This window comes from Festucalex cinctus, chromosome 1 (genome assembly GCF_051991245.1).
Source record: "Festucalex cinctus isolate MCC-2025b chromosome 1, RoL_Fcin_1.0, whole genome shotgun sequence".
NCBI classification, from domain to species: domain Eukaryota; kingdom Metazoa; phylum Chordata; class Actinopteri; order Syngnathiformes; family Syngnathidae; genus Festucalex; species Festucalex cinctus.
In genome coordinates, this window is record NC_135411.1 from 49388085 (window position 1) to 49400487 (window position 12403).

A 12403-nucleotide genomic window follows, 5' to 3' on the forward strand; every position below is an offset into this window, starting at 1 on the left:
TGTATAAACTTTCCACAATGTTTCAATGTATGTAAAGCACCATGAAGCTGAATTTTATTGATATGAGCCACAACAGATGGACCAACGTGGCATGTCTATAATTATTGCTGGATTTCTTTATTGTCGGGTTTATCTGTATGAAATCAAATTGCCGATAATTATCGGCAGATTTCTCTATTATCTGGTTTATCTGTTTGACGTCAAAGTGGTTGATAATTGCCGATAATTATCGGCCACCGATATTATCGTGCATCCCTAATACTAAGATAGCTTTAGCACTGTAAACAAGCCGACGTTAGCCATGGTGATTACATTGTTAGCATGACTTGCACATACTGTAATGGTGTGTTATTGGCACTTTTAAGTTGTATTTTTTGACTATAGAATCAATTTTTTAAAAATCCTCTCACTTACCTGTTGAGCCAAAATGTGGCTAATGATTGACACCTTGTCAGTCACACCTTCTGTCTCTGGTTGGTAGTTTTCCTTGGGTGTGGTGGTTTCTTAAAAATCAAATTAGAGGTAAAGGGTGGGATCAGAGAGGGATGTGTTTTTTTTTTTTCTCACTGGTTATTTTACTCCTGCACTAGAAATGTACAGTTTTGCCAAATGACAAGTGATATAACATTCCAAACTCTTCTTTTAGACTCCTAGCTGCTAATTGTCTCTATGGCTACCATTTACATTTCGGTGGGAGTGAGACAGTAAACAATATTGCAACAGAGCAGCTTGTCTTGAATTATATCGATTGTTATGCACATCACATTTAATTTGCAGGTAATCTACTGTGCAAAAACAAATTGCCTGAACTTTGCAGAAGCCTTGAACCCGTCTCCTGTTAGTTTGCACAGTGTGTTACTCGTAAAATAGAGTATGTGATACAGTTGCCGAAATATATTGACATTCAAATATATGTCCACAAAACACATGGGGACACACTGACCAAATCAACCTCACTTGTATCGTTGAAACCATTTTAGTAGTCATCTTTTTAACTTTCTCATTCCATTTTTTTTAATGGAGTGAAACCTCCAACGTCAAACATTTTATTTTTGGCACACTGGTGACATTTTATTGGATTTTAAATGCATGAAATGGAAGTAACTGTTGCCATCATAAAATCTCCATCAGAATCTAATGCAGCGTTTTAACAATATAACATTTTTCAACTCTTTACTCTCTTTAATGACAGGTTAGCAGGTTGCCAAAAAAAGTTGTCCTTGAAGATGCAGTTGTTTTCAAGCTTAACTGTCAAGCAAAGTAAAAAAAACAAGTTAACCATTAATGTAGTTTAAAATGTTACAAAAATAAAATGACTCTATGTTTGAGGATAATGTGTAGCAGCAAGTAGGGGTGTGCTTAAAAAATCGATACGGCAATATATCATTGCGGGCCTCATTACAATACACGTATCGATACGCAGGCGTCAGAATCGATATTGCTCGTTAACTTTAAATAGGCAGTTAACGTTTGCCTTTGCAGGTTGCATTGCACCTAAAAAAATAAAAACCAGCAGCGTCTTTGAAGTTAATTGCCTTCAATTAATGCAAAAATAGCTCACCAGTGATTGGACACTGTGTCTTACTAAGAAAAATGAAAGCAGAGGAAGAATATCAACATTTATGTACTTATAAACTTAACATGGCACGTGTCTTAATGTACCAATTTTCCTATATTTTGTTAAAAAAAAACAAATAAATAAATAAAATGTCTTATGTGGGATACATATGTATCGCAATACGTATCGTATCGTGGCCCCTGTATCGTGATACGTATCGTATCGTGAGGTTGGCGGCAATACCCGGCCCTAGCAGCAAGCTGGATGGTGTATAAATATTACTTCCCCGTCTCTTAACCCTCACGGTTGTCATGCGAGACGTAAATAACATTAAAACGTCGTGGAGAAATCAATGTATTCAAGCAAGAGGAGCGAGTCGGACGGCGCTGTGTAAGCAAGTCATTCTGGTTTTACTAAGACCAAGATTCTTTGCGAATACAACTAAGTGAAGAACAAAAAGATGACCAAGAAGAATAGAGCATGTACACAATGTCCCGTTCAAACGAGGTATTCTGTATTACTGCCCAGTATTTTTTTGACAGCAATACTTCTAACACATTGCTGGCCATGTCAAAAGTTATTATTACTACATGCCACGGGCAGCTAAAAAATGGCCACAAATGGCCCCTGGGCCATGGTTTGGACACTGCTGTTAGGAGTTCAGATGATTTATTTAAAAAAAAATAAATAAAAAAAATCCATTATCTGTACCCATTTTTATCATTAAAGTTAGCAATTAGTGATGTCCATCCATAGTTAAAATTCACAGTACTAGGCTCCTGGGTTGTTTTTTCGTTTGTGTGCACCTCTTTTGGAGCTTAGAAGTCAGGGGTAGCTCATGTCGTAACAATATGGTGCTTTTTCCAACTTGCACATTGTTCAAAACAAATATTTGACCACGCATATCACTGCATTCAGAATCATTTGAAATTCCGAGGTCTTATGGTGTTCCTACTTATGACTTGTTAAATTGTTTGTCATGTTCCTGCTCCATAAAGTGCTGGTTGCACTGTGAAAACAAACATGCTCACACATACTTTTTAAGGTCGGACGCCAGCTGCCACAACTGACACAGAGGTGGTCTCTCAACATGAGTTTATGCGTCTCAGACCCTTAAACACTTCAAGGTCCATATTTTGCTCTCCTCCTTAAATCAAATTCAGTAAGTCCTCTCCCGACACTTGGTCAGTGAGAAATCCCTCATTCTTAAAGTCAATGTTGAACTCTTCTTACAAGAGGGTGTTTATTGTTTGTACAGCTAAATGCTTTCCCAGCTCTTGTGTCTGGGGCCACGAGGACTGACTTTGAATTGGATCTAATTAAACAAAGTCTGCTGAGCATAGCCCGTAAAGTAAGGCTGCCATTTTTGTGAATTCTCCACCAACTTTATTAAGGGTATCCTCCCTTTTAGACGCCTCGGTCTGACCTGTGTAAACACACGCAGACATGGCAGGGCGTGTCTTAAACAATGTCTTGCCTTAAATGAAATTCATTTAGGCCTCTCATTAACTGTAGAATGAAACTTTGTGTGTGGCTTGGTTGCCATGTGGGAAACAGTTGCTGGTTCGGTCATCCACCCCTGTTGTCAAATGTGTTGTTTGCTCACCATTTGGCGAAAGATGCTCATAAATTTGTGCGTTCATTGTCGTCTTCTGTCTGTGTCACTTTCACAAGACGGTGGAGCATGGATTCCCACATCAGCCCAGCGCATTGGCCTATGACCCCGAGCTGCAACTCATGGCTATTGGCACAAAGGCAGGAGCCATCAAAGTGTATCCTTTGTCAAGGTTGAGTTGATGCAAGTTCATGTCTGAGGAAGGAATTGGCATCTTTTCATTGTCCCACATTTTATTTTTTATTTTTTTTGGTAACACCTGCAATAATTGTTGCACCCAGTATTATTTATTTATTATTCCAGTTGGTCTTGGAGATTCTCTCCGACATCTTTGCCATGATTTCAGATTTCTTAAAGGGATCGCTCATATTATATATGGTCAATAGGGGCCCTTTCTCAATACAAATGAGGCTAAAAATGTACGTGAGCAGTATAGAACAGGTAGGAATCAGGATTTATCAACTCGCATTACTTACTTGTTTACATAAGTATAAATACGGATATTTTTTAAACATGTGCACACTCAGTTGTACAAACACATTTAGAAGCTGTTCTACGCATTCTTTGATATATGAGGCTCCAGGACTTGAGATCAAAGTCTTCAATTTTCACATCATTGCAGGGATAAGTAGACATAGACCGTCTTTGTGTACATGCTATGGATCACATGTAGCTTCACTTTGTTACTCTCTTAGTCACTCTTGCTTAGACTGTCTCTCTCTCTCACTCTTGCTCCTGAAAGGGGCTGCACACAGAACAACAAATTACACTAAATGAGGTATGAACTTAAACTTTGAAACTGTTTGATTTTTTTTTTTTTTTTTAAATCATGATTTATCTGTTAACTGGTAATATTGTCTCATTTTGGGATTGGTAGAGGTCTTTTCCAAAAATGACTTTCTTCCGGCTTCTTGAACTCCCAGGGTCATCACCATTATTATCGGCCATCAGATTTTTTAAAAAGGACAATGCTGATATTCGTCAAATTGCTGATGAATTCACCGCCGATGAAAAGGCCTGGCCGATAATCGGCCCAGCTGATAATTGGTCTATCCCTCACATATATTCAGATTTTTGTTTGTTTGTTTTCGTACGGTATAAAATTATAATATAATAAATAAAGTAGTACTTACTGATAGATACGCTTATGCTAAATAGACCCCATTTGATCATCAGCAAATAAGCAAATTAGATGAGGGTCATGGCGTGTAAGTGCCTCGCTAGTGCACGACATAGTGATACGGTTTTGGCAGTATGTCAGACTCATTTGAAGCTTGAATGTGAATATCACTGCAGCACAAAAGAAAACGAATGTAGTGCAACTACAATTCCCAGCAGCATTTCAACAGCTTCTACTGGGCTCGTCAGATGAGCCAGAGCAAGAACAAATGCATTGCAAATGCAAAGTCATTCAGACTGATCAAACTTGCACTTGTCTTCATCTTTCATTCACTAAAGAGAAGGCACACTTCGGGTTTGGCTTTTCTTGTGAAAAAGAACAATTCATGTTTAAAAATGTATAGTATAGATTGTTTATATTGATTTTTTTTTAACAGTATGGTTTCTTTGTTGTTTTTAACTTCCCTAAAAGTGAGTTGCAACTTTGCAACAGTTGAGGAATTTTGCGTCCCAGTGTGACAAAAATTGAGAACCACTGATTAGAATGGACACCAGTGGAATCTTTTGTAGTGTTTGCTGACTAAACTGGTGGCTAGAACCATTAATATTGGATCGCAAAGGAAAACAAACACAACATAATGGGCCCATATGAAATTTCACTCATGGAATTTGAGAATCCCATTACATAAATGCAGTACTTTTCTTGCGGCCAAGAGGATTCTAACGCCCTACCAAATTCCTTCCTTTTGACATAACAAATGTGTTGATCTTTATGTGGTGGCGTACATTGGCACCATTACTACCGTGGTTTTGTGGTTAATTGTCTTCAATTTTCTCTGTCTGTCATGTCCTTTGCTCGTTTTATTTTCAAGCTGTGACTATTCATTTCTTCACGTGGTTCTTGCTGGTCTTGCATATTTATTTTGCGAGTGTGTGTTGTCCAGCAAATAACAGGATTCATCAATACGCAAATGTCTGTGCATAACAGTTATACGGGTGTTTGTCCAATATGCTCTCATTTATCATTGTGTGGGATGCTGTGTTTGTGTGTGCGTGCATTAGACAGGAGAATCAGCTCTTTGAAATGCAGCTTTTAGAGCCCCAGAGAGGAGGGGGAATGAGCAAGACAGGCTGGTGGTACCAGGCAATTGGTGAGAGAGAGAAAGTGATGGAATGAAAAATGGCGGCTTGGAAAGATGCAGATAAATAGCGGCTGTATAGAAGAGCTCTCTAAGAGTGTCAGATGGGAGGAAAAATAACTTCAGCACTCTTCCGAAAGGACTGATACAGCAGAACCCAGATGAGTCTTCCTAATTCATGAAGAGTCCCAGCTGCTGCTGGAATTTCTGGAAAGTCAGCACAGACTGCAAAGGATACAAAGTCGAGGAAATGTGCACCCGCGGGGAATCTGGAAAACTTGAAAATGAGTCATTTTGCAATAGGCTGCAGCCTCACACGCAGAGCAGGTCAATAGTTTCCATGACCCACCTGCAGATCCCGATGGCATTTTGTACAAAAATGTTCCCATTTTCAATACTCAATAATTCAGCTTATTGAAGACACAAAATGTATCTTGAATAAATCACATTAAATGTCAAAAGATAAAACAGTCCTTGTTGCCTGGGACCAGCTGCTAGCTAGATGGAGAGACCTGGTTGTTGTTTTCTGGCAGTGAGGCTAACTTTGCCATGACTGAGTGATGAGGACAGCAGTAAAGTAAACGACAGAGGTGGCGATACACTGCCTAGATGGGCTTTATTGACTGTACTGCTTAACAGTTTCATTTAGGGCTGTCACCAAACATCTTTTTGGAATCCATTATCCTAATGATTATTCAATTGTAAATTACATTTTTGATCAAATGCAATATGAATATTGTTGGAGGGAATGCTCATCGATTTGACATTGATGCACAAACTGTAAAATTGTGTATGTTCATTAAAATGCAAACTAAAATAGGCCAGTCTGAGCCCTGAAACTCCAGGGCTGAAAATTAGTCCCAGTCCTGCTGTGCATTGAGGCAATACAACATTTTCTTGGTGAGTCTTACTGTTTTTGAATGAAAGTGCTTACTTTATTTAGTATTCTCTCTATTCTCTTAAGTAACACCCTTGTTGAAATACAAATTCTCGTAAGCCAAGGAAAAGGCAAAAATACTGCACGGATACTTTAATTCAGGGGTTTCAAATGTATGATCAGGCCCAAGTACTGGTAACCAGACCAATTAATCACACAGCCAAAATCAAAACATATAAACTTGTAATTTCACAGGCAACCCTCAGAGGAGCAGTACTTGAACACAAACTTGACTTAGATGTCATTATTTTACACACAACCTAAAGTTAAGGTTTGTTGAAAACCCCCCAAAACAAAACACATGGACCAATGCGTGCTGAATACGACACGCATTCAGCTACTGGTAACAAACATATATGACATGGATTAACGTCCTATAACTTCAGAAACTGTGCCACACAATGCATTCTGGGAACAATATATAGGCCAAACTGGTAGATATAACACATGCCCGGAACTGCTATGGGCCGAGTGTTGCCGCGTTCCATTCACATTTGTGTTGTTTTTTTGAACAATACTGTATATTTACAGTTGAGCACCGCTATTTAGGGCATGCTGCACATCTGTGTATAACTGACACCAGTTGTTTTTACGTTACATGCCATGCTTTTACTGGTCCGGCCCACTAGGTAAAATATTTCCCTCCATATGGCCTCTGAGCTAATATGAGTTTCACACTACTGCTTTAATTCTTTTAACTTGTATTTAGAGAGGTATGTCTGTGATGATATGCTAACACTTATGCGGCTGACAATTTTTAGTGACTGTAGTTTCCACTGGAGTAACTTTGTCCTTTATTGAACCATGCAGACATATCTGAAGTGCATCTTTGAGATGTAGTGATAGAGGATAACATGTCAGATGAAACGGTGCATGCTGACATTGCTGAGTCAGCACAAAGTACAGTAGAATTTGCAGCGACTTGATGTAATACCACACACTTAACCAACCATGTCAAATAAAAATACGACCAAGAACACACACCCACTCAGGTCATAGTCGCAAAACAACCAAGTACATCATGTGAGCTTTTGGCTGGATCATACACCCCTTAACCTGGCTGTGTATACATTACCTATATTTTTGTTAAGTGTCTGCCATATTTATTTTCAATATATGCGTTTACATTCCCCAATAATCACAGAGTCTGTGACATGGACTTGACCTGGAGACCCATGCTAGCATACTTGTTCTACAGTTAGCATGTGTCGAGCACTCACCTGAGGAAAAAAGCTGACAGTGGAAAAAATGTGCTATTTAAAACATAACAATATTTATGTTGTTGTAAACTTGCCATTCCTTCACTCTTGTTCTCATGCATACTATTTGAGTATTTCACTTCCCTCGTACTCTCTGTGTTTACAAAGGCAGAGTCATGTTACGGCCCAAAGTTTTTGGGGTTTGGAGAAGAGTGGGACAATGCGTGTGAAGTTGTTTTTTTTTTCTTTTTTTTTTCTCTCCTCTATAAGTGTGTGTGTATATGTCAAGAGCGAGAAATAATGTGTGGGGGCGGCGGGGTAATGTCGTGTACTCCCGTCTCCTGTCTTGGAATGTGTGCCCTGGGTTAACCCTCCCTCTGCATGTGTATGTGTATGTGTGTGGATCGTGAGTAAGAGCTTTGTTGCTCAGTCTCGTCTTAATAAAGGGAGCTTTTGAATTGGTTTCCAAGACAACCAGTGCAGTTGCCTGGGATGAAGTGCTCTGACCAGAGGACTTTAAAAAATCTGCATCTCAGCACATCAGACAAGAGCTTTGGGCTTAGTTACCCAGGGAATACGCCTGCTAGAGGTTGAAGTGTAGCAAAGTTTGACTGTACTGTACCTTGTACTGTATGTGCTAAAACACCAAAACGTTGTGTGACCGCACACTTCTAGTATCAGTGACTAACATCCTGAGGATGAGCTAATATTACACACATGCTCACACACAGAACATTGCTTTCATGTTGTGTGTGCGTGTGCGTGCACCCTCTGAGTTTCACCCGTACAGGACATTCTACTCGACACACTGAATCGAAGGTAATTGCAATAGACCGAAGTCCAAAAAGGTTGGGAGGGACACTGTGTGCTCGGTAAATCAAGATTGCTATCATTTCCAAATGTCTTAACTTGTATTTATTTGAAACGAATGCAAACACGACATGTTAATCAGCAAGATCACTGAGAGAGTGCAGATCTCGAAGGAGTGAATGGCTGTGGTTCTGAGATGTTTTTTCCCAACAGAATTTTGGAACTGGATCAAACTCAACATCGTTTTAGTCATTTAATGCTATATAAACAACCTGATCCGATGAGATAAAAGGATCTGAACATGTTCCATATCTTCCATGTTAAATTTTAAAATAGGCCGGCAGGATAAAAATGGCAGATTTTATCACATGCACACATAGAGCTTGGATCAGATGCAGATATAATTTTATTTATTTTATTTTTTTTTTACCTACAAATTAGGGGGAATTCAGGGTAAAAAAAAATAAAAAAAAAATCGCCTTTTAAAAAGCTCTTTAGTTTGCTTCCGACTTCTTCATCTGCACACGTAATGACGTATACACATGCACAAGCTTCCTCATTTTTTGTTGTCATGTACAAAGTCCAGCAGAAAAGTTGTTGAGATTGATTGTTAAACAGCACTGCAAACTGCATTACCATTTAAAAATCCAGAGTCCAGAGGGATTCTGCTGAGGTGTCTTTTAAAGGCTGGGCTTTTAAGTTTTAGGAGTGTGTTAATAACAGGTTGATAATGATGCCACATTCATGGCAGAAAGACAGCATTTTAAGTGGTATTGCAAAAGATTGTTGCCATATTGTAAAATATTGCACAACTCTTGAGGCTTTTCTTCTTGATTTCAACGCCAAGTATATCGGTTGCACTGTTGGAAAATGGGACACAAGAAATCCCAGTTGAAGCAAAGGATGCAAATTAGATGAGGATTGCGTCTCTAGTGGGTGGGTGGAGTTGTTTGGCTTGTTTTTAGTGGAGACCGTCATTCAGCAAACATCTATAAAGTTTGGGTTGCTGTCAGGAAACGAGTCAATGTTCTCAGTTCAGCTATGAATTTAAATATGTTTTGAACTCTGACCTTTTTGTATGGATGTGTTGTCATCTTTTTACATAAATCCTGTGTCATTCTTCCTTCCTGACATCCATATCTTATTTGTGTGGGGGTGTGTGTGTGCGTGTGTGGGGGTGTGTGTGCGTGTGTGTGTGTGTGCACATGTAGGACAATGCCTTCTGTTTGTCTCTATTCAGACCGTGAAATCGCTTTATCCTTGCTAACACTCTTTCTGCATCACTGGCCAAGTGTGTGTATGTCAGAGAGAGAGAGAGAGAGAGAGATTCAATGACTGTGAGTTACTGTAGACTAGCATTGTTAACATTTCAGGGCAAGCAAAGAGCCCTATCAATGAACACATTGTGTTATTCAACAGGTTAGCCACGATGAACAAGACATCTCCCATTCTTGTTCGTTGTATTTTTGTAATGTTTTCTTGTGCACAGAAGTTTGGATTTGCATTGTGGCTCACAATTTCATAGTTGTTTTGTCCCCTGTGAGGATTGTTTCTAATTAGCGCCATGATGATCCTTCCAACTTGTCACATACGATTGATTGGGTTTCATTTGTGTGCGCTCGTCTTTGTTTAAAGTCTCTGATGTTCTTGGCAAAGTTTCCTGTTAGTTTGCAGCGGCTGCTTTCATGTGTCAGATCCGTATAAGTTGTAATCTCTTAAATTAAGCACGGTTTTATATGGCATTTTTGGGACATTAATCAGAATTGTAATTTTTAATGGAGAAAACAAGTGTCACTCACCTATTAAAAGGAACAAAGGTGGTGGTGATTTTTGCAGCTCGCTGTACCGAAAAAAACAAGGAACTAGCCCACTGCCCATCAACACAGGCCTATATAATGCGAAAATGAAAATTCCTTCCTTCACACTCATAGCCTCATTCACTGGAATGCTAGTTTCTAATTTCCACAATGCTATTGGCTATTTGCTCACTCTTTCCTCTTGATGTGGGGAAAAACCTCTTTTGTCAGTGTGTCATTTGCATGAATTTGAACAATTAATGCATACCATTTATTAGACTTAGACTTAGACTTGACTTTATTGATCCCTTTAATTTCCAGGACAACTGATGACTTGTGTTATGACCAATCCACAGGTCATCTTTGGGGAGGGAAGTTAATTCAAACACATACATACGCACAATGCAGTTATGGTAAATGAGATTCCCCTCCAACTATGACATCATCACTAATGCCAGGAAGCATCTGGGGAGTGTGATACTGTATGTGAACCACTTGTGGTCATCACCCCTCAGCTGTGTATGTGTGTGCCTCTTTATTCGACCATTGCCTTAAACACTCGTGCTCTGTGACATTTATTTGACACCAATGGCCTGCTTCCTTTTAGAAGTGCTGCCCACCAGGACGGGTGTCGGTGTCTGTCTCAGGGGTCACCAACCTTTTAGAAACTGACAGCTACTTCTTGGTTGCTGGTTAATATGAAGAGCTATCCTATTAGTTTGATATACACTTCGGAAATGGGCCGTTCTCCCATCATGTTGACACTTTCACAACAATTTCTGTTGTTCTTCTGGGTTTCAAGCACAAGCAATTACTGAGACCTTCTAAATGATAGGATATTTAATGTGTCTCAGTTTACCTTTGTCAGCATAAATAATAGATAATAAAATAAGATAATAAAAAGATAAGACAACAAAAATAAAAATTTATACAATTTAAAAAGCAGCGGTAAATCGGATTTTTTAGAACAGTGAAGTGGTAAATAAATACTCTAGCTATATAAATACTATACAGTAGTGGAAGGAGAAACAGTTAAAACAGATGTTTAAAATGGGCAGCCAGGTAAAAACATGAACAACTGGGTACTGAATGGATACTTCCAGTAGTGCAAGAATACGAGCAGAACAGATTTGCAGATTTAGCCGACGGGGAGGCATGCTATGTGGGTGATTTAACCGTTTAACAGTCTGATGGCCAGGGGAAAAAAGCTGTTGCAGAACCTGGTGGTCCTGCACCACACACAGCAGTAGGGGTGTAAAAAAAAAAAAAAAAAATCGATTCGGCGATATATCGCGATACTACATCGCGCGATTCTCGAATCGATTCAATAATCGGCAGAATCGATTTTTTTTTTTTTTTTTTTTTTTTTAGGATTCACACCTTGAGCATGGAAGAATGTTATATGAACGGCACATTAAGCCTTAATATTTTTATTTTAATGCTGTTCAAATGTGAAACAGATTGCAAACTGTTTGTGTACAGTGGCTCACGGTTATAAGCCTCAAGTTTTAGATAAATATATTCATACAAATCTTACAGTGTACATGTACAAATTTACTGATAGTATTTTCTAAATTTGAATGGAAAAAAATCGCAACAATCGACTTATAAATTCGTATCGGGATTAATCGGTATCGAATCGTGACCATTCGTATCGGGATTAATCGGTATCGAATCGAATCGTGACCTGTGAATCGTGATATGAATCGAATCGTCAGGTACTAGGCAATTCACACCCCTAATAAATAAGTAGTTTAAGCTTTTTCACTTCCCTTCTTAGAGATACTGAATCAACGCGTCACCTGACTCACAGTGACGAAGAACAGAATTGTTGTGAGAATGTCACACTTGATGAAAAAATGGCCCAGTAACACATTTGCTCAAATTACTTTATTATGTTACAAAGAATTAATGATGATACTATGTGAAACACTGATCAAATTCTACATGTACAACATTCCTCAGAAAGCACAATGTACCTTCACTAGTGAGCTATTTTCAGAACTGGCTCACCGCCTACAAATGTTGTCATGTCGCTCCTTGGCCTGGGGGTTTTGAGGTGGGGTACTTGTTGCCTGCAAGCACCAAGTTGGTGGCCTCTTTAATCAAAGCAGAAATCATGCTTTTGTTTAGTTAGATGAAATTTTCAGGCTCCTTTCTTTTGACATGCAAGTGTTACCTGTTTTATTTGAATTGGGCTAATGTGAGTAACCCAAGACCAACCTCGCCT

General features: G+C 39.0%; 1 protein-coding gene across 1 annotated transcript in view; it reads left to right on the top strand.

Moving 5' to 3' along the window:
* Nucleotides 1-12403, top strand: part of llgl1 (LLGL scribble cell polarity complex component 1) — a 33220-nt gene that overhangs the window by 1513 nt on the left and 19304 nt on the right. The window contains exon 2 of the mRNA XM_077539945.1: nt 3233-3330. Within this exon, the coding sequence (XP_077396071.1) occupies nt 3233-3330 (98 nt within the window). The remainder of the gene's footprint in view (nt 1-3232; nt 3331-12403) is intronic.